The 23558-nt window shown below is 38.2% G+C and overlaps 1 protein-coding gene and 1 long non-coding RNA gene across 7 annotated transcripts in view; one reads left to right on the top strand and one right to left on the bottom strand.

Moving 5' to 3' along the window:
* Positions 1–18865, bottom strand: part of MUSK (muscle associated receptor tyrosine kinase) — a 74575-nt gene extending 55710 nt beyond the window's left edge. For all 6 annotated transcript variants that reach the window (XM_087822821.1, XM_016213724.2, XM_087822824.1 and 3 more), the window contains exons 1-5: positions 18659–18865; positions 8094–8220; positions 7205–7356; positions 4486–4613; positions 3144–3285 (exon numbers count right to left, since the gene is read on the bottom strand). In XM_087822821.1, the coding sequence (XP_087678947.1) occupies positions 3144–3285; positions 4486–4613; positions 7205–7356; positions 8094–8220; positions 18659–18737 (628 nt within the window). In that variant the 5' untranslated portion in view covers positions 18738–18865. The remainder of the gene's footprint in view (positions 1–3143; positions 3286–4485; positions 4614–7204; positions 7357–8093; positions 8221–18658) is intronic.
* LOC148091861 (uncharacterized) overlaps positions 14989–23558 on the top strand; it is a 47753-nt gene continuing 39183 nt past the window's right edge. Inside the window, exon 1 of the long non-coding RNA XR_015715417.1 lies at positions 14989–15169. This is a non-coding gene — a long non-coding RNA (uncharacterized LOC148091861). The remainder of the gene's footprint in view (positions 15170–23558) is intronic.

Raw genomic sequence — 23558 nt, 5'->3', positions numbered from 1 at the left:
TTTAATGGAACAGACAGTATTCAATGTTACTTGATTTCTTAGACACCTCTATCTGTGTAGTCTTGAGTCAATTATCCTCTCTATTCCTCAGTTTCCTAAAATAACACAGTGAGAAACCTTTGTCATAGACATTTAGTTCAGATTAAATAAAATAATCCACAGAAGGCATTTAGCATTTTAAAATGTTAGACATACTATTGCTTATCCTTTTAGAAAAACACCCATGTTTGACCATGCTTGAGTTAGAGTTCCATCAGTAATTTTGTACGTCACTGTCTGAACCTTGTAAGATAAGACAGAAATGTAGAATATCTTTGCATTGCCATTCCAGAGATCCACAGCCTGAGGATGGCAATCTAAAAAGATCCTGCTTCTGTGATGAAGGGCGTTTCTCTGTTTGGCACCTAAGACTTAGCGAACTCACTGTACCAAATCCATGGCCCAGCACGCATATCCTCATTGGAAGCTAGCAGTGGCGCACAAAGCCCTGTCTTTGTCTGGCATACTCACTTGGCAGTAAGTGTAGCTCGGAATCCAGTGGCACTATGGAGTTCTCCTGATTTGCTCAAACTAAGTTCCAGAATTACTGACACAATATATAGCAAATGCTCATCTGCCCTGACTGATCTGACTGTGGCCCAGATTCATCTTCAGCCCTCACTATTGCCAGCCTGGTAGGTATTTGTAGGCACTTTGGGGATTCTTCCAGTTGCTTCTCAGTTTCTTTTTCACCTGTTCCGAGTTGTTGGCTGAACTGGTCCTTTCTTTAAATAGGTCATGTCGCATTATAACTTGTGGAAATGCCTCAACTATTTCTTTAAGTGGAAGCCAGCCTTTCAGATCTTCAAGAATCAAAACATTTGCTGTAATTTTTATGTTCTAATAGTAATAATTATAGTTAATGCCATTTAAAAATGCTTATTATATACCAGCGACTGTGCTAAGCATCTCACAAATTTTCATGTATATCAGCTATTTGTTATTTATTTAGTTTTAATCCTCACCCAAGGATATTTTTTTCATTGCTTTTTTGTCTTAGAGTAGAAGGGAGGGAGGGAGGGGTGAGAAGAGAGAAAGAAATATCGACGTGAGAGAGACATATTGATTGGTTGCCTCCCACACGAGCCTCAACCAGGCCGGGGATTGAACCTGCAACCCAGGTACATGCCCTTGACCAGGAATTGAACCCACAACCCTTCCGTGTGGGGGTTGATGCTCTAACCACTTAGCAACACCAGCCAGGGCTACATGGACTATTTGGATACATCCTATTTGGACTAGAATGGAGTAGAAGTAGATATGTGTGATAAAATGATCGATCATCTTACCTACTGTTAGAATAACTTTAAATGATATGATCAGCTCTCAATACTGGCAAGTTTAATAAAATCTCTCACATATATTAACTATTAAAGCAGTGATGAGCATTTAAATGTTAGGAAGAAAGAAGAGAGTATTAAGTTTTGCTGATAGGTGTGATACAAAATTGAATGGCAAGGTAAAACCAAACTGTGTAATTGGACTCCAATAATTGAGATTTTTGATAATTTTCTTTAGGCCAAAGCTAAAGAGAATCATTTCAATGTGTATGGAGACAGTGACCTGAAAAATCAGCATCATATATGATAATGTAGAAGCTCATATATTGAGGAGGTAAATCTTTATGATAGCGTATAGAAATGGATAACATTGATTCTGTATCATTCTACATATAGTTCAAGGAAACACTGAATCCAGGCAGATATTCAGTGTGTCTAAGTGTGCAACTGAGTGTGCCTGTATGTTTATTTTTCACTGAATATTTAACATCAACTTGCTGTTGCATACTGACCTTTATATAGCATTGATTATTTAGAAGATACTAGATTATAGCAACTAGGCTGAAAATACATCTTTTATACATCTGACAGCCACTATGCTCACCAGGTGCATTCATTTTCATGAGGAGTTCATGGGGATTTTATGAGCAGTTGATGCAATAACATAATAAAAATGTTATCTCGAGTAGAAGTAAATGTGGGAAATGAGATCATTAGAGCTGCAAGGGGAAGATCTAGCTGGGAAATAAAAATAATATTAAAGGAGCTAATAATAGCAAACGATGTGACTGAGAAGGTAGAGAGGGGGGAAAGGTAAATTTTGGCTTAAGAGCAAGATGGAATCAAAGTCAGCTATGGGGAAGCCTAAAAGTCTTCCCCAGTTGCACTAGAACGTAATTGTGCCAAGTATGTGATAGTCCAACCACTCTATCAATCAGGTAAGAGAAAAGCAGAAAAATGGCTGGCGATTCTCATAGTCAGCACGTACTGAGGGCCTGCGCAGGGGCAGGCCTGCTGAATACTTTCAGTACCTCACAGAACAATCACAGCAGACCCCACTGTACTGGCGAGGCACTGGGAACCTGGACAGTAAAGCCATGACTTGTAACAGGGAAGAGCTGGGAAGAATTTTGTACTCAGTTTGCCCACCTGGTGCAGGTGTGCTGATAGTTTCTATTTTTAAGTAGAACATGATGTAATTTTAGGTCAAGAAGGGTCCAATGGCCCAGTGGATAAAACAAAGGCCCTATCTGAGTTCTGATTTCTCAGTGAAGGACTTTCACAAGCAGTTGTTGAATTGGTTGACTGTAGAAGAACACTTTTAAAAATGAAAAAGTATTTTTACAGTGTAACTCATAGAAGTAAGACTGGTTTTGGTTATACAGTCTGAGTATTTTTTTTCCCAATCTTTTTTGACAGAATACAGTTTGAAAAAACTAATTTTTTTCTTTTGATAACATTTTAAAAGTCATGTCTACACACTGTAAAAGAGCAAATGTCTTCAAATTTATAAACAAGGAAGACTTGTCCATGCCTGTCAGACAATCTAAAGTAGTATCCTATTGTTTTAGTATCATAGTGAATTTAATCTGTTTTGGTCAAAATTACCAGCAATTGTAGGCAATAAATGACCTATTGTTCCAGTGAAATTTCCTCGCTCTTTTTAACTGTTTCTTTCACAGTCTTGACCTTGTAGTCTAATACCTGGAACAGCTGAAGGAACCGGACTACCTTCATCTCTGCTTTTGCCAGCTACAGTGCAGCCTTCACGGTAGAACGTGAGGCCCTCTGACAACACTCAGGGGAAGGAATACGGCTCCTTACCCTCAACTTCCAGCTTCACCAATTTGGAATATGCCGTCCCGAGGCTGTTTTTTGCCACACATCGATAATGTCCTGCATCTTCCTTTTGCACATTATGAATCCTTAAACTCCCAGATTCAAGAACTGCAATGCGGGAATTTTCCTGCCAGGGATAGGGACATGAATTTTAAAAGGCCCATGGCTCTTTCAAGGACACATTTGCCACATTTCATCAAGTTATTGTCATTGTTATCATCAAGAATATCATTTGAACATTTTTATTTGGCAGTTATTGTGTATAACATATGATATTAAATGAGATAGTACAAGATTACCTAAATTAATTTCAATAATAATCCCATAAGATCAGTTTATTTTCTTTTCTTTCATCACATGAGAACACCAGGCCTATTTGATTTCCTAAAAGTCACATCCAAGTCTGTTTGATTAAAAGCATTGCTTTTTACTACTATATTTACTGCACTCCCTATGTAGTATCGTTAGGGGAATGTATGTCCTTTGAAAGAAATGGAAAGTCCTACAAATAATGCAAAAATTGGTTTTTGAAGTTAAAATATTACATTTATCTTCTGGGACTCTCAATTCAATAATATACATGAGCCACCCCTCGCTTCTATTGTTGGAAATGTACCAGTACTTATGACAAAAGGAAAGCCAGAGAAGTATATAGATTACCATAAAATAGTTAACATTACATGTTTTATTTTAAATTTTAAAAAGCTAATTGATTTAATACTGTATTTCAGTTCTTTAACCTATATAATTACCTATATATTCCCCATGTATTCTGTTATGTAGGTATACGATATGAAAGCAGTGTGAAGTACACTTGTGAGTAACAATTTTGACGGTTCTTCGTGATTGGGGTACTTGTCAAGCTATTTGCTTGTTTATCAGACTTGAGTCTTCAGGTTCTAACTTCACTCCAAAGTGTTCTCGTTCCTTTTCTTCTAAACCTCTTTTCTCTCCCTCCTCCCAGAAACTATTTGTCAGGTCTAAAGCCTGGGTTTTAGTTCCATCTTTTTTTATTTCCTAAGTCTGTATGATTCAGTGTTGAAAAATGTTCAACCAGCCAACCAAACAGCCCATGGCTTTGCTTTTGCTGTGCCTCCTTTTTCCTCCCTGACACTACTGGTTCCCATCCCTTTGTTCCCTAGCCTGCCCCAACTACAATGCCTTAAAATTTGCATATATGGGAACAGAAATATTTAAGTTTGGTTGAAATGTTGTATGTGGAAAAAATCTTACAATCACAGTTCGTAAGTGTGTAACTGAGATCGCAATGGATTGTTGTATTTGAAGGCATGTTGTATATACATGTTTTAACATAACAGTCACTTACCCTGAGAGCGCTGTCTCCCTTAATCCATGACACGGATGGTTTGGGATTGCCCATTGTAGTACATGGTAGAACTGCCTTTAATCCTTCTATTATTTTTACATTTATGGGAGGACGAGTTATTTTAGGTTCTAAAGGGAAAAAAAAATTCAAAATTAAAAAGGCAGTATGGCTTTATTAAACTTAGAGTTTCTAACTTTCTATTTAATTCTAAATATCCATTTTAAGAATAATTTTAGGCATATTAGAGTGTAAAATTCACCAAGTGCTAGAACAGGTTTTTAGTGGATAACAAACAGAAGTCATTTCTAAAACTTTAGGTTATCTCTGTGTTATTAATAACTTGAGAAACACAAATTTATGAATCATATTAGGAGTCTGAAGTTATAATATTCTTCACTATAAAAGATATCAATGCATGGGTGGGGGGAGGGACATCTGTAATACTTTCAACAATCAAGATAAATTTTTTAAAAAGAGAGTTAATAAAAAATTGATTAAAATACATTGTCACCATAACAGTTCAACATTACTTAATTCATAGACACAGACATGAAAACATTTGAAAACAATGTTTTAAGCTTATATTTTTTATATAATTCTGAGTTATGACCGAGTTTCCCTTTAGTTTCCATCTTCATTTGACTATTAAATATTACTTTAAAAAATTAGGTACATTTATCCTCTAGAAAGTAAACCAGATGTATCACTAATCAGATTCTGTCATGTAATTTGTGGTTAAACTACTCTGCAAAGCAAACTTGGGTAATTTATCATTTTATGAAATACTCTTAAATTAATTCTTTCAGAAGAAATAGTTTATGTCAGCTAATTTTTAATCACCAAGCTTTCAGAGGAAGAAATTATTAAATCTAATACATAGAAGATCAACAGCAATGAATGCCTGCTTTTAGACAATGTCCAGACACCTCATTTGTGAGCTGGGTGATCCTATAACTGCTGGCAAAAGCTTAGCTTAGGGGTTGATTTTCCTATAATACAGTCAAAGAGAGTGTTAGCCATTTCTTCTACTAGTTTCGATGTACTGATCCCTATGGCAAGCCTGATTCACATATAATGCCTTAGGCATTAAACCTTTGTTTAAAGCAAATAAATCCTGTCTTTTCAGGGAACTAGGATCTGTTGGGTGAGAGGTGAGAACTCTTGTGGGAAATTGAACATAAAGTAAACTAAGAATGAACTGAGTATTAATGTGGATTCATGGATTCCCTATTCTAAGAGAACATAAGCCATGAGTACTGATGAATCAGAATTTGTCATCTTGTTGAAGCAGGATCCATAATGAAGTTAAGAGAGGGCACTCCTGTGGGAGGCCCTAAGATAGTTGGAGTAGCGATGGGGGCAGGGACCTTGGGGTGGGAGTCTCTCCTAGGAAGCAGCCCTTTACCAAGCAGTGTGAAAGCGTTCCAGAATTTTAACAATTGAGATGGTCACATGACCATGCTGGTGATAGTGTGTAGTGGGAGTAAGGGAGTGAGAGAGGTAGACTCTGTTCTTAACTGAGAAGGAGACAGATGAAGATTGTGCCTTCTGCCTGACGGGCGTGGCTCAGCGGTTGAGTACCAACCTAGGATCCAGGAGATTGTGGTTTGATTCCTGGTCAGGGCACACACCCTGGTTTTGGGCCTGATCCCCAGCAAGGGGTGTGTAGGAGGCAGCTGATCAGTGACTCTGTCATCATTGATTTTTCTATCTATCTCTTCCTCTCTCTGAAATAAGTAAAGACATGTTTTAAAAAATAAATTTATTTAAAAAGAAAAAAAGATTGTGCCTTCTATTTGGAGGCATATAGTGAGTCTGGGAAACTGCTTCCCTCATGAAGCAGAGCTGGAAACATAAGTGTTCATGTTCAGGGTGTGAAATACTAGAGTCTAAAACTTTCAATGCAGTTCATTTTCAGGGGTGACAGGTCATTGATTGGGTTGGCTGATAAAGAGTTAAGGCAAACGCCACTGGACTTGTGGAGGTCAAGGAATTGTAAGCATGAAGTGGCTGGTGGTTCCGTTTAATGACTGTAAAATCCCCTAGGGTGACAGCAAGAGTAGGGGTGGATAGAAAGATAATAAGTCTGGAATCAATGTCTAATAAATACAGGGAGTGCCTAGAAGTGAGTAGGTGACTTGACGGGTAGAGTTGGTCAGATGGCGTAGATCCTTGGGAGAGGAAAGATTTTGCACAGGAATACACAATATGATGGCTTAAACGAGGGCTAGGAGATCAGCCATGAATACTTGCAAGCCTTGTGGCCGGGAAGTGAGGGGAAAATAAACAGCCTTCATGTAAGTAGAAAAGTCACTCAAGAAAGTCAAGCTTGAAATAAGTCAAAAGGGTAGAAGAAATGTTTGTTAAGAGATTAGAGATAAAAAAAGAAAAGAGGGCAAGTGTTAGGTTGTAATGGAACTGTTCTAAAGGCAGAGGGTAAAAAATTAAGAGGGAGGTTCCTCAGTGAAAGTCCGGGTAGAGCAACTAAAGAGCTTGTAAACGCAAGAACATGGAGAGGACAGGAACTAAGACTTGCCTCTAGGGTGGTGGTGGATGGTGGGAATAAGGGGTTTGCAATGAACTGTCTCAAGGTTGTGTTTTGAGCTTGAACTTGTCTAGTTTCTGAACCTCCAGGTGTGTGGGAGGCTCTGTTTATTGCCTGCTCCAAAATGTACCTAGTCAACTTTAAAATCAATAGATGATTGTCTTTCTCACTCACTCATCTTCACTTGCAGAGCCCCACAGCTCTCCGCAGCTCCTCCTACGCCATTGTCGGCTATGCAGCAGTAGATGCCATCATCACTGTCTTCCACACTCAGGATGGTGAGGAGCTGCCCGTTCTCCCGAATGCTGTACCGGGTATCGAAGAGCCTGCAGGTCACAGAGGAAAATGCCAGGTGAGGGCCTCACCTGTGACTCTTTGGCTATGGTGAACTGATCAAAAGGGTGACTGGTCAATGAGGAAGTAGATTAAAGGTAAGAAGAAGTTTGAGTGAATTCTGAATAATAAAATCTTATTTAGTAGTATAAAGCTAACATATTCTGATCTTTGCTAGGCTACAATAATCAAAGCATGATTGAGTCCTTGAAAAATGCTTTCAAAAGGGAATGTCTACTGATAAGATGAAACATAAGGTTTACGTTATTCAGGAAAGTATATTATTACCAAGATATAGGGTCGTCTTTCCACAATTACTGGGAAATAGCAGCTGGATTATGCACACACACACACACACACACACACACACAAATGTAACTAGCAGAAAGGGTTAAATATTTATAGAAGTAAATTAACTGAGTATTTATTCATTCATTAAACAATACTTGGTGGCTGGCTAACATGTGCCAGGAATAGTTCTAGGTCTTTGGATACATAAGAAAGCAAATAGCCCTGACTTCCCCATGTCAGTTAAATCACTGTTTTGCTTTGAGTGATTCCCTCAACCTCACTGAAGCCCAGATCTTACATTTTATAAAGGGAGGACATTTGCATTTTGTATGTTATAGAAGGTGAACTTTAATACTGCCAAGAGCTGTGGTTGCATTCATGTCAAGATAAATCGTAAGGCAGCATTGGCATTCTTACCAGAAAAAGGCAGAATACTTACTTAATGAGAATTTTATTTCTCGTCCAGGAAATTTCAGGCTGGGGATAGGATTCCACTGCACACATGAAAGTAGCCACTTCTTCAACTAAGGCATCCACTGTTTCAAGAGGAGTGGTGATGACAGGAGCTAACAGAAGAGGAGAAACAAAATGAGAGCTGTTTACTAACCCCTGTAAGCAGTCAGAGGCCACCACATGCCTGAATGAGAATTATATTTTTACATAGCATACATTTGCCGCAAAGAAGGAAAATTTTATGTAGGGAATTTTGTTTCTAATTCCAAACTAGGCATTTGAGAATCAAAAAAGAAGACTTTTAGGAAAGTAGGACGTAGCATTTATTATATATGAGTAGGGACAGGTCCAGGTTTTGTAAAGCCCAAAGATATATAATTTGGGTGCCAAATTATGAATATAAAATGTCTGTGGCCATCCCAACACCAGTCAACTTGAATGGAAGTGTGACTGAAGGGAAGTCAGAGTGCAAAGAGATGGCAGTCTTAACAATTGTTTAAAAACAATTTCCTCCACATTTTATAAAAATGTGCTTATATGAACACATTCTTAGAGTCCGCTGAGGGTCTTAAAAGAGGGTTCTGCAAAAAAGAAACTCTGAAGTTCAAGTTTCAACAGATTTATAGAGAATTCACATCTGCATATGAGTAGGTTAAAAAAGATTCTATAATAAAAAGATAAATAACCCAAATTTAAAAGTGGGCAAAGGATCTTAATAGACATTTTTCCCAAGACTATGGACAAATGGACAACAACAACATGAAAAGACACTCAACATCATTAGCCATTAAAGAAATGCAAATCGAACCACAATAAGATACCACTTCACACTCTCAGAATGGTCATACTCAAAAAGAAAGCAACAGCAAATGTTGGTGAGGACATGGAGAAATTAGAATATTTGTGCATTGCTGATGAGAATGTAAAATGGTGCAACCCCCCCCTGAAAAACAGTGGTTCCTCGAAACATTAAACATATAATTATTCTATGATCCAGTAATTCCTCTTCTGGGTACACACCTAAAAGAACTGAAAGCAGGGACGCAAACAGATTTTTGTATACCCATTTTGATAACAGCATTACACACAATAACCAAAAGGTGGGAGCAACCCAAGCGTCTGCCAACAAATTAACAGATAAACAAAATGTAGTTCATCCGTATAATGAAATACTCTTTTACAATAAAAATAAATGAGGTATGGTACGTGTTACAACATAGACGAACCTTGGAAATAATAAGCTAAATAAAAAAAGCCAGCCACAGGAACAACTTATTGCATAATTCCATTTCTTTGAAATGTCTGGAGTAGACAAATCTATAGAGACAGAAAATGTATCAGTGATTGCTTAGGGTTGAGGGGAGGCTGGAGGGGTTGGGGGAATGACTAGAAGCAGAACGATGTGTCTTGTAAGGGCCTGCAGTCTCGAAGGCAAGGTAGGGTAGACACATAAAATGACCAGCTGTGATAATCAGTTAGGCCTACTATCCTGTTATAATTATTAACAGTACCCCTTTTGCTCCAAAAATATCTTCGTTTGGACAATAAATTAAATGGTCATTTTAGATGAAACATAAGGTGCCTATGAAAACCAAGTAAGCAGTGTGAACAATATTTGAGATGTGGGCTAGTTGGTGACAGCCTCACGAAACACCAACAACAGGCACATTGGCCATAAAAGACACACCTACTATCTAATTACACCCTCCCCCTCCCCCCCAGTAAACTCAAAAGCAAACTCATTGGCTGAGAGTGAAGGAAAATGGAAAATGGTAGTTGGGAGTGTTTCACTTAACTCATATCTCCCTTGTTAATGTTATTATTTTCTTAAAATCCTGTTTAAGCATCATCTCCTCCCAGTTTCCCTGATTTGTTAGGTAGAGCCAAATGCCCTTTTCCTTAACCTTAGTTCATCCTGTATATGTCACTCTTATAGGACTTGTCACACAGATGCTATTAAAATGATCTGTTTATGTCTTTGTTCCACAATCAATTATAAAAACCTTGAGCTTTCTATCCCCAGGTCAGCACATTTACTGATGTGTTATTGAAATAAGCCAGTCTATATTTCTGAGGCCTTTATAAAGGCATATATTTTTTTAAAGGTTGAAAGAGAATAGCTGAAATGAAAGAGCAGAAATTTTAGGTAAAATGACATATATAGGTCATTTCCAATTTTCCACTGAAATAACCATTAAAATATAGAGAACGCGGTACAAAGAAATAAAGAAATGAGAGGTATTAAAGAATAGTTAAGAGACAAAAAATATAGATTGATAGGCACTTCTAATGGAAGTTCCAGAAAAATAAAACAGAGGGAATAGCCTAGAAGCAGTTTGTAAAGGGAGACATAGCTCATCGTTTTTCAAAACTGAAAACAAAGCATGAATATTCAGATGGAAAGTTACCCCAAGTGTTAAGGCAGATGAAGAAAAATAAATTCATCCCTAGATATGTTGGATTAAATCTATAAAAAAATTTAAAATAGAAAATCTTAAAACCTACTAGAAAGAAAAGACCAATTACTTTAATAGGAATGCCAGTTAGGCTGACATGAGATTATTCAGCAACAATTGATACCAAAATGCAATGGATGAGATAAAATGACTATTAGCCTGGAATTCTATAGCTGGCTTAGATAATAATTTTAAAATGAAGACAAAAGAAAGACACAGACAAATACTGAAATTGTTTACCAGTCATAGACCTTCTGTGAAACGGTGAAATAGATGAACTCAGTAAGAAATAACTTGCACCCAAAAGAAAGGGATAGAGAGAGAACAATAGTAAACTTAGATGGTGGTAAAATATGATTGCAATTTTAATTCACTATGGAATATTGAAAAAACTAAATGCTAATTTTTGTGTTTAAAAAAGAATGAAACTAAAATTACAGATAAACAATTATAAGATGAAAGATCAGGGAAGTTCAGTGGATAGTTAAAACACACTAAGCTCCTTACTGTAAACAGAAAGGTGATAGGAGTGCTGAGGAACTACAAACACGGGGAGACAAATGCATGGTTAATAGCATGTGTTAAAATTTTAGTAATGTTTGTTTGTCTGTTTTGTTTTGTTTTGTTTTTTTAGATTTCACATGGAAGGGAAATCATATGGGATCCATACCTAAAAAACAAAATACACGGAGAAACGAACTCCTAGATTCAGAGAAGGTATCAATGGCAGCCATATGGGAGGGGTGGGGGGGTGGGTAGAATGGTGAAAGGGAGGAAGAAATACAGATTGCCAGTTATAAAAACAGTCCCAGGGCCTGGCCGGCATCACTTAGTGGCTGAGCGACGACCTAGGATCCAGGAGATGGCAGTTCAATTCCCAGTCAGGGCACATGCCCGGGTTGCGGGCTCAAAGTCGGGGGTGTGCAGGAGGCAACTGATCAATGACTCTCTCATCATTGATGTTTCTATCTCTCTCTCTCCCTCCCTTCCCCTCTCTGAAATCAATAAAGATATATTAAAAAAAATAATAGTTACAAGGGTGTAAAGGATGGCACAAGGAATATAGTATAAAGTAGTATTAATGGTTACCACTAAAAGAATACATTAAAAAACAAACTTCCAAAAAGGAGAGACTTTAACTGTATCAATCAAAAGGAGGAGGAGGAGGAAGAAGAGAAAGAAGGAGAGAGGGAGGGGGGAGGGAGGGGGGGAAACCAGGATAAGTGAGCCCAAGAAAGGCATGGTGAACAGAAGACACAAAATAATGTGGAAGAAACATGCCTGAATATATCAGAAATCACAGTAAATGCCAATGGTATAAACTGACCTATGAAAAGGTAGATATCACACAGTATTTAGAAACACAAAAGACGCACCTAAGTAAATTAAAACAAGTGTTGGAAACAGAGAAGGAAAAATATGTAAAGTAAATGCTACTTGAAACAAAGTGATAAAGCAATAAACCAGTTCTAATATAAGAAAAAATAAAATACAAGGTGATAAGCATTTATTGAATGAAGAGGAATACTACTTAACTGATAAAAGGAACAATTCAAGGGGAATACACAACAATCATGAAGCTTAATTATTTAAAAATAAAGACCTAAAGCAAAGCCGTAAACATTACAATAAAGTTATAGGTGCCTAAATTTTTAAAGAAAATTGTGCACGTGGGTGGGCGGAGACACACACACACGGGGGGGGGGGGGGGGGGAGGGTGAGAAAATGGAAGAATGAACACCAAGCTGTTAAAAGCATTTTCTCCTGGGGGGTGAGCATTATGTATAATTTATACTTTTGCTTTGCTGTATCTTACAGCGTTACTAATGAATACATATTATCATTGTAGTAAAAGGTTATAACAAATCTGAATGCCACAGAAATGTTCATTTTCCAGTGCAATGAAAGCAAAATTGTAATTGATAAATTTTGAGAAAGTCAATCTCTTAAGAAAAAAGTATACATTTTTTAAACAAACTGAATAAAATAATCAATTGTATAATCACATAGATATTAAGATAAAAACAAAAAAATATCAGGTTTGTGGGATGCAAGTAATGATGGGCCCAAAGGTGAACTGATAACATTAAATGCTTTCATTGTTTAAAAAGAAAGACTATTGAGCCAGGTAGGCACTGAGAGGCACTGAAGCACAGGGTTTGAATTAAAGTTCCCACTCCATCCCTTCCCTGCCCCATCAACTCACTTATAGTGCCTCTTCAACTATAGATGGAGACGATAATAAAACCACTGTATGGGCTTGTCATGAGGATTAAATAAATGAATATATGTAAAGTACTTAAAATTGTTCTTGGCCCATATGGAAGCCTGTGTATTATTTGACTCTAATTTAGAAACAGAAACCTGAACTGTTCAATTGTTCTCATGGTCTCTGGATTCCATGCAGATTTACCATTAACATTTACTTCTGGGAATCTATCCCAAGAAAATAATCTCAAAATGAGAAAGTATGTAGATGACTTTCACTGCACAAAACAGATTAATTATACTAAATTGTACTAACTTTATGAAAGTGGGAGGAGAGGTAGGCACACAGCTTTGTCTTCTAAGTGTGGTCTGAGGGAGCTGGCTTGTACTAGCTTGCAAGAATCAAGCAATAATTTTTAGAATTTTATGAGGCAATTGTTAAATACAGCCATTATTAAAAACTGTTATATAAATTTGTAATTGAATTATGTTAAAAACAGAGTTAATACTCAAAATGTATCACTTTCTAATTACTATTATTTGTGTTCTTGAGGTTATTTATGTCTAATGTTCTGTATGGTAGAGAGAGTATATAAAGGCATGCTTTTGCACATCTCTTCCCAATTCGGTGTTGGTAGCTTGAAATTAACTGTGGTTGGAGTATTTATACTACAGAAATCAACAAATGCAACAAATCAGGGCCTTTTATTTATTTATTTATTTTGGTGTAGAGAAACAGATATTTAACATATACCAGCAGCTCTTATCTAACCAGAATGTTACAGTCACTGCAAATGGTATTTTGAAGAATATTGATAACATAGAATGTGCTCATGGTCTAGTGTTTAGTAAAAGTGGCAAGCAGCAGAATTGTAAAAACAATTCCATTATGATACTTTTTTTTAAAGATATATAGAAAAAAGGGAAGAAAATATACCAACATGTTAACAATCCTGTAATTATGGGTGACTTTTTCTCTTTTCAACTCTTGTATTTTTGTGTTTTCAAAACCATTCTTAATAAGCATGAATTATTTTTATTTAAAAACTTCATTCATCAGTTTTACTCAGTACACAGTGCAGAAATGACTGAGGTAATAGACATATTATTATCTTTCCAGTGGGCTAACACAAACTCTGTGGAGATCAGTTAAGATCAAAGAAGTAAGTGTTAGTATGTCTTGACAAACTTAGGCATGGAGAAATATGTGAGGTGTTAAGAAATTTATTGAGTTAACACCGTCCCATAATGTTCTGTGGTATGACAGTTTTATGTGACGTTTGACCCTGTTTTTAATAATTTTAGCATCTTAAATGGATTAAGAACCTGCTATGGACCATGCATTATATTTTTCATTCATTATCTCATTTATTTATCTCAATAAACAAAAACAGATGCATTATTCTCATTTGCAGATTAGAAATGGATGCTAAGAATGGTTAAATAACTTATCTAAACATAACAAAAGTACAATGTGATAGAGCTGAATTTCAAAGTTAAAATTGATTTAAAGTTCCTGTCTTTTAACTCAGCTCTACCATGTCTTCGGCACAGTACTAGTTACTCACAGATGAGGGGAGGATAAGATTTACATCAATATCAATTTCTTTCAGCAGAATATAGTTGGTTAAGTCCATTTTGCCCATATTCCAAAATTATCTAAACAAATCTGCTTTCAAAATTTTACTGACACAATCACATAGTTGTACTTAATGGTACTTGTTGACTCAGCAGACTGTCTCTTGTTTACTTTCATTCTACTACCCAGCTTTCATCTCAGCCAGAGCCTGTGTAAACTAGGGCACTATTTCTTCCCTCAACCCAAGGACCACATGAAAACAAATACATGAAAATGAATGCAACACTTTTCTGGACCCAAAGAGTAAGCTAACTTGAACACTAGCTACTAGATGAGAAGAATATACTATTACCCTTTCACGGGATTTAGCATATGAGCTCTAGTCACTGACATACCAACTTTTTTGACTGAATAGTTGCTGATTAACATGACCAAGTGATTAAGTAAGCAAAGAAGTCAGTTGTATTTGCTCCTTTCTGTTTTAGTAAAATTTGGGCTCAGACTTGGAAAATATTCTTGTTTTTCTAACATCAAGAATACAGTATTGTTTTCTCAGTATGAGAAAACACTTTGATATTGGAAATTTTCCAAAGCCCCCAAAAAAAGGATATTCAGTATTGCTCATCACTTGGCATATCTTGGAAACTAATTCGTTTATTCTACTGGTGATGTAATAACATATAAGTTATTTTTTATTATGTCTTCAGAACTTGTAAGGTTTATTGATAGTCTCAGTAATCACTTATTAATGCTGTATTATTAATTCTTTGTCTCAGAACACACTCTTGGTCCTTCAGGAATGACATTGGACAAAGGCAGGTAAGAATTCTGGCTCAGCCTGTTAGAATTTCTGAAATTGCTTCTCCTGGGAGCTTTCCTTTTGGTTAAGACATAATCTCCTAGGGATGCATCTAAAATGTGCATGTGCCAAGGAGTGATCCTTTCACCAATCACTGACAGCCCTTAGCATAGTACATAACATCATATGCCGAATGCCGGCAAACACTTCTCCAGGCCTTGAATGTCCTTGTTCCACTTTCTTCATTATTCAACCTATACCTCATAGTATGCTGCCATAGAATCTCAGCTCTCTTACTCTGTAGTCCCTTAGCTGCACTGACCCTGGAGCACCAATCTTGAACTAATCCAGCCAGCTGTCCTTGCAGCAACTATGTTCATGTATTATTGTCGGATAAAGTGAAACCACAGAGCAGATCAGAGCCACTATAGAGATGCAGTCCCCAGCCCCAGCTGGGTTCTCAGCATAGCCCAGGTAGTCCTTCTGCATTCTCTGGTCTACTCCTCTCAGCTTCCTGAGTGGGGCCACTTCCTTCATGTCTTCTGGTCACCCCTCACTTGTCACTTTCCCCCAGTGAATGGCCTACTCCTATTTCACTGCAAAGTTGCCCACTTCACCTTTGGAAATATGGTAGAAATCTTGACATTTCCACATTTTCTTTCTCTTCTTTGAGGTCCGTAATGTTTAAAGCACCTTGTGTTTCCCCAAACATGCAATGAGCTACTCGTACAATGAACGTCAATATTAAACATTCATCCAGGACTTGGTGTCCTGGATTTCAATGACAGCTGTGCCTGCTCTGAATTAGTCATATGTCAAGCCTGTGAATCCTATCCCTGTGTGCATACGATTTAGAAGAGGAGGGTACTCAGATATCTCTAAAGCAAATCACTCAGACGGAAAGGTTTCTAGATATGCTAGTAAATGGGGAAATTTTAAAAATGGTGTTTAGACAGGAGCTCTTTGTGCATTTGAACAAATTCAGTGCTGCTTACATGAATTCCTGTACCCCCACAGTTAAATTCTGCCGTACACTTAATGCTTCATGATAAAGCATTAAATACTTTTGAAGCATGTTGTTAAGGTGAGCAATTCAGTGAAATGTTAGCTACTTTCATATATGGTGGTTTGTAAAGTTCTCCTGCTTGTGGGTTATGATATTGAGCTCATCGTTGAAAGTATCACAAAAAGGTAGTGATTTTTCTCATCTTTTGAGTGTTAGCATCTAGATTAAACTGAAACTAAACAATAAGCTGTTAATTTCATGAAGTTGGTTATTAATTCTATTGAGAAAATAGTATGCTGACAGGAAAGAGTCCACTGAATACCTTTGCACTATTTTAAATCTGCCAGCCTCTTTTGTAGATATTATTTGGGAAGGTCCCCTGATTCATCCATGATAAAGGACTTAGGAAAAATGGATTCTATCTAAAAAACTTTAAAAATTGCCTTCTGCCAGGAATAGAAAAAACAACTATGAAATGGTTTGTGTGGAACATTTTTATCACTTTGAATAATATTAAAATAATAGTGGATTATTGTGTTTTCTTTGTACCAACGTATTCTATGCATTTCAACATTTACAATTTTAAGGGCTATGTTTTCATGATAATGTTTATTCTCAGGACTGGGGTGTGTAGTTAATAGATAATTGGGCATGGTGTTTTTGGCTTAAGGTTGATGTTAAATGCATATTAATTTATATTTTACAATAAATACAGAAGACTAGGCAAAAATACCATTTTAATTTTTGAGTTTCACTCTAATGATAGTAGCACGTAAATTATAAATGAATAAACAATTGGATTAACAACTTGATTATTTTATTTGAAAGCCCAGATATTTGACTTTGTTACCTTTATGCCATCATATTTTGAAGATTTCAAAATAGAGATAGTGTGAACTAAGGGCTTTACCTGTAAAATTTGGGAACTGAAAATCATTTCTTTCTAGAGTATAAATTAGGAATTGCTCATATGAAGAGATTGTTACTGTTTTCTATGAATCACATTCTAATTAGAACCATCAAAATCAATGCTCCCTATAAGACTGAATTTCACTAAATTTTAGCATTTAATCATGTCATTCTATGTGATTCTGCAGTTTAGATTAGCACAGATTAGACATAACAATCCATAAGTCCTGACATCCAGGTGCTGTCTTACCAGACATCCGTTGTATGATCAGGAAGTATTAAAATAATCTGAAGCCAATGTTAAGTCTTTCTGGCTATTATTAGCTGTTTGAAAAGATCTAGATTCTTTTTTATCTGGAGATACCTCAAAGTATTAGTTGACAATTAAATGTTTAAATGCATTTGAAGATATCATTCCACTTATGGGAAAACAAAACAAAACAGGACAAGTCTATGAAATTAGGCTATGAAGAAAGCTGTATTTTGTTAGTGTGTGAATCTTGACCTTGTGGCTCCAGAAATTTTAGTGAACCACAAAATCTAAAGGTATATTTCCCATCTACATACAGATACCACCTTCAATTATTTATACAATGCAAGCGTGTTCAGTTCTTTGATAAAGTAACATATAAAGGGAAGATAATTTAAGTGTGTCATAAAACACAGAAGTCTCTTCATGCTACTATAATACATTTAATTTGAAAACTCTTTAAATGATACCATTCAATCAGCCTTCTCATGTGTTTTTAAAAAAGATTTCAATGCAGCCCTTAGTCACTTTGCAAATCACATATTTGTCCAGTCTTTCTTCCTGATTTGAAATATATTAGTCTCAGTTTCATAATGCACTGGCCAGAAACCATATCACTGTGGACATTCTTGCTACTGCAACAGGTGTTCGTCAGTTTCTTAAGTTGCTTTCCTTTCCTCTGAGGTGGTGTTATTTCCGGTACATTCCAAAGGCTCTGAAAAAAACTTGCACAGTCTTTGCCAAGCCAAATCATGACTCGGCCTCAAAGTTACTGAGAACCCATTGTCTTCAGGCTTTGATTAAGTGGGCAAATTATGTTCATCTTTCTCTAATTCTGTTTTTTTTTTAGGAACTAAAATATTTATGAAGCATTGTATAAAATTAAAAGTGAAATGGAAATGGTTTTTTTGTTCGAAAGCCAGCCCTCTGGATGTCTGGGAGTAGGGTTGATTATATTCCTGAGTCAGAAGGTTTTCATCACCCATTCAGACCACCCTGAAGTTTGACGTACACATAAACAAAGCAGATCTTGATAACATGCAGTCTAATGTTCCTACCTGCTAATGTTTCCTCTACCAGTGAGGGCTCTGCCGGCACTGTACGGCTGAACTTCTTATTGTAGAACTTAAGACAGGGAAGGATACCGGTAGTAAGGAGACCATCAATCAATTGCTTTTTTATATAGCTTTCTCCCTCTGCACACATTGCACCCCTGCTTTACCATCTAAAACCTAAGCCCACCATGATATGAATCAGTTGTGATCAGAGCACACATACACACATACACACACACACTTTAGAACTGTGACAAGGCAACAAGAAGACAAGATTGCTCAAACCAACCTTTTGGAAGTTTCTCAGTCCCGCTGAAGGCAACCAAGGTAAGAATATGTACCAGTGGAATGTTGACGAGCTCTCTCATGATTAATCCAGGCTCAGGCAGGAGAAAGTTCCTTCTGGACAATGCAAGGAAAATGCCCCACAGTTTACATTTTAAAGCATAGCTTGTTACAAAGGGGTCATCTGCTAATGACCGTTTGTGTCAGCAGCTCCACAGGCTCTGAGTATAATCAGGAATTCTCAGACTTGGCTGTAATGATGGACATGGCCAGCTGGTGAGTATCCACTTAGGCCAGTAACGCAAGTGTAGGGCTGGAGGAACAAGGGAAAGAAAATCCCTTTAGAATCCCTTTTAAGACAGTGGCAGAAGGACAATACCAGATGCCTTTTGCAACCGTCACTGTATTCCCTGAGGTATAGGTTTCCTGATCTTCTGACTCATCTCGCCACCTCTCCGCACTCACCCCGGAGCCCTGGGTGTATCTAATTGTGACTCCTCCCCCTCCCACTCCCACTCCCAGCCCATTACCAATACCTACAGATTGTACCAACTCAATAGTCCTTGACTTCTTCCCTCCCTTTGGTTCCAACTAGTATGCTATCTCAGCCTCTTTTTTAGACATTCATTTTCTCTGAGTGACAGTGATAGCCTCCTGTCTGTTCTCTCTGCCTTGTAGGTCTTACCGTCCTCTAATATCCTTTCATATAGCTTCTCCTGCTCAGAAGCCTTTAGTGGCTCCTCATCACATAAAAACATGTTCAAACCTCCCTAATATGATATAGGAGGCTTTGCTGGACTCTGCCTACCTTGTTAGCCTCATCTCTTATAATCCAACCATACTTATTTTAATACTTAGTGAACTGCTGATGGTTCCCTGTATGTATAGCTTTCTTGCCTCCATAAATTGTTCATGCAGTTCCAGCCCCTTAGCATGCTTTTCCCCTCCTCCCCACCCAGTTAGCACCTACCTCAGCTTGAATGTCATCTCCTCCTGGGAGCCATCCCAGACCCCAAATTCTGTATCGCCCCAAAGTTGTGTTAGGTTTGCCGCCTCTGGGTTTCCACAGCATATTCTGCGCATCTTCATCACTGCACTTGCCACTCGGCTTTAAGATTTTCCTCCCCTTGCGTCAGTGGCGTCCTTGCCCTTTGGCCTCGGGCGTCCCCTGAGTCAGCAGCTGTGGACTGTCAGCCACATTACACCCTTTGCTGCAGGTTCTCCTGAAGGCGCACCTCCAGTGGCTTCCAGAACTTGCCACTGCGCATTGCCTTTTTCCACTGAACAGTGTGTCTTGGCGACTTTGCTGTGTTATGTGCAGCACTACCTCATTAGTTCTTTCGGCTGCGTTGCCTTCTAAGTCATGGGTGTGTGATGGTATATTTAACTGCTCCCCAGCAATGTATGAGAGAATCCATTTCCCACACGCTCATCAACACTTACCTTTAAATTTTTACTTTTAAATAAAATTTGTATTTCATTTTTAAATTTATGTTTATTATACTGAATACTATTGGAAATGAGAATTTTCTGTATAGACATTTTTCTCTTCTGTGGTTTTTGTCTATTTTCCTCTTAGGTCATTTTAATTTTGATTATTAATTTTTAGGAGTTTTCTTAATATTCTGGATGTAACTAATTTATATTATTTGCCTGTTATATGTATTGCAAATGTTTTGTACATAGAATATCTCTACTACCTAGCTATAGTGATTGGTTCAGAAATGGGTTTATGGCTCAAGCTGGTCAGTTCAGGGTCTCCCTGGTATATTATTGGACCTAATGCAAAATAAGCTCTTCCTTCTTAGGCACCACCTACGAGGGCCAGGTAGTCCAGGGCTGTGGGAGGCTTCCATGCTCCATTAACAGGAATCGTTGTGCAAAGCCAGATCTACCCATTGGAGTTCCTTATTTAAATTTATAAGCCCCCCCCCCTTTTTTTTTTACTTGGCTAATATTAGCTTAATTTCTTAAATTACAATCAAAATAATCCTAATGTAATTTTAATAGAAGCGATACAGATTTGATCAGATTGCCCCCCGGGGAATATCCTGCAAATGCCACATAGTTCATGGGAAATTTAGACATTAACAAGAGGAGCTCATTTTTTATGTGAAATTCAGGACTCAGCAGGATGAGTCAGTAGCTACCTCTCAATCCCATAGGTAGCACTAGGCAAAGCACAGTGTTCTGGAAATTGGGGTGACTATAGGCTTGAGAGCTAACGTTTAGCTTAGGATCAGGAGCAGCCATCAGTGGAGGGCAGTCTAAGGCGAGCCAGTCCAGGGGCCTCTTCATTCAGATGCCCAGGGGCTTTGTGCAGGAGCACTCTCCACCCTCTTCTCCGAAGGGAACTGTGCCCTCTAGACTCCACGGCCCCAGGAAGTTATTCCCTACTCCAGATTCCATCATAACCTGAGCCTGAAGGTGACAGTAGTCCTCTCTAAAGCTCACGGAAGACAAAAGTCTGCTGAGGGAAAATGAAGCCAGAATTTGAGGGAGAGTGCTGGTTCCCCATGAGTCCTTCACTGGCCGAGAGAGTGTGGCTTAGGCATGATCCCAAAATATGGCAGCTGGAGGCTGTCAGCCAGTTATGTTCTTTGCTGCAGTTTCTTGGAACTTGGCTACAAAATGGCCTTCTACCCTATGATACGAGCAAATCTGTTTCTTACAATAGTAGACTCATTCAGCCACAGAGAGTGGAGACAGGGTGTCGGCGAGTTATTTGGCTTCTTGCTGGGCATGTGGAATGTATATGGGTTGATGGTGAGTCTTATCTTTAATAAAGTCAGTCATCAATGAAGCTTGCCTTGCCACCTCTAGTATCTTTGCTGCTTCATCTCAGAAGCTGACCAAGACTCTTGGGAGTAGGCTCAGAGCAAGTAGCACTGTTCTGAGCCATGTCTCGAACTAGACACCAGAATTCAGCTGCACAACAGCTGATGAGACCAGCCCATTTCTGCTGGAGTCAGCGCATCACCGAGTAAGCTGTCCTGGTCTGCACCATGCTCTCATACATCTGGTGAAGCTTGGCAAAGAGCCCCTTCTAATTATCACAAAGGGCAATGACCTAATTTTCTGCCTCACTGGGCAGTAGACAGCAGGTCAGAAATGCCACGTGGATTGATTGCCCTTTCCAGAAAACTCCGGAGGAGTCAGAAAGATATTCTGGGATTGTATTTTTTTGAAAGGATAGAATCTCCCATTAAATATAGGATAGTGATTAGAGATGTATCAGTATTTTGGAGGCCTACAAATTATAAAATTAAGAGGGGATCTTAGAAAATGTTTGTCCAATGAATGAATTATATTGAGTACCTACTATAAACCATGGAGCTTAAAGTCTGGTTATGGGGTAAATATTATACAATTACATAAATGGTTAAGTATAACATGGAGAGACATATACTGTATGGTAAAATTATATAAAATTGAACCTAGGCTAGTCTGAGGGCTCAAAAATAATGCTCTGAGAAAGTGTCACTGAGGATATGTCCTGCAGGATAAATAAAAGCCAGACAGCCAAACCAGGGAGGTCTGGGGGTGGACTGTAACAGGCAGTGGGAGAAGAACTTGGAAACGACCAGGAGGTGAAGGAACACACTGATGTGATGGCGATGAAAGGTCCGTGTGTTTGGAGCACAGGAAGTGAGGGTCAACGCTGCAGGGGCAGGTAGGGAGGGTGGTTCAGGATCTCGTATGTCTCAGGAAGAACATCATTCTAATAGCAGTGAAAAGCCATGGGAATGTAATTGCAATGAAAGCTATGAAAGTGAATCAAATGAGATGTGCTAAGGAGCAACTTTAGAAGGAGAGGAAGCCCTAGAAGTGAGCCATAAAGCATTCCAAGCTTTAAAAGTCAGTAGCAGACAAAGCTAGAAAAAGCAATTGCCAAGAAGCAGCTAGTGAGATAGAAAAAAAAAAAAGTATCGCAGGAAGGAAAGGGTAGGAAGAGGGTGTTTCCAGGAGAATGTGCTTCCCAGGAGCCTGAGGAATGCTACTGAGAGGCTAAGCAAGAAGAAACTGAAGGGCTGCCATTGAAGTTAGCCACTTCGACGAAATGCATGACCTGGTTAAAGGGCAGTCTCAGGAAACAGAAGGGCATGAGGTGAGAAAGCAGAGTGGTATATATGGATTGAAGACACAGTGGCATGTATGGAATGGGAAGTAAGTGAATGGAGACAGTGCATGGATATGATCCTCTCAGGAAGAGTAATTGTGAAGGGGAGGAGAGAGTTAAGTCGCAGCTGAAGGGAGAAGTTGGATGGAGGCAGAAATTACTTATTTTTTATTTATTTCAAAGGCATGCTGTAAGCGATCCCAGAGAGAAAAAGAGGTTCAGGACATAGGAGGGAAAAGAGACTAGATATAGTTCAAGGTCTCAAGGAAGGCGGGAGAGCCAGAGTCCTGAGCATAGGACCTTGTAAGATGCACAGAAGAAGGTAAGGAGATGACTAGGGAAGTTTGCAGAGTTTACTGAACCTTCATCTGTTGACTTACATCATCTTTACGGTGGAGAAGGTGAGTTTGAAGAGGATTTCACGATTATTCTGAGGAATGAGAGAGCTCGTAGTTGAGGTTGCTCACTATGGGGTTAATACTGATACTGAAGTTTTCTCTCCAGCACTTCTCAGCTTCCAAAATGACAGATGTTGAATGGTTAGGGTTATTTGGGGGCGTTGGGGTGAGGAAAGCGTATTAGTTAGTGATACATTAGTCCAAGGAAGCAGCATTCCAGAAGAGAGAATGAACTGTGATGCTAGGAAGCAAAGTGAATATCAAAAACAGAGAGAGTCGATAAACATGTTACTGGTAGGATGAAGGTAGGAAAATGGCCAATGGGAGCAAGGGTTGTAAAGGGAGGGATTCAGCGAAATAGGTAGGTTTCAGCCAGTTTAGGAGTT

Source organism: Miniopterus natalensis, chromosome 12 (genome assembly GCF_054644295.1).
Source record: "Miniopterus natalensis isolate mMinNat1 chromosome 12, mMinNat1.hap1, whole genome shotgun sequence".
Classification (NCBI taxonomy): domain Eukaryota; kingdom Metazoa; phylum Chordata; class Mammalia; order Chiroptera; family Miniopteridae; genus Miniopterus; species Miniopterus natalensis.
Note: the sequence above shows the minus strand (reverse complement) of the source record. Positions and strands in the feature narration are given on the sequence as shown.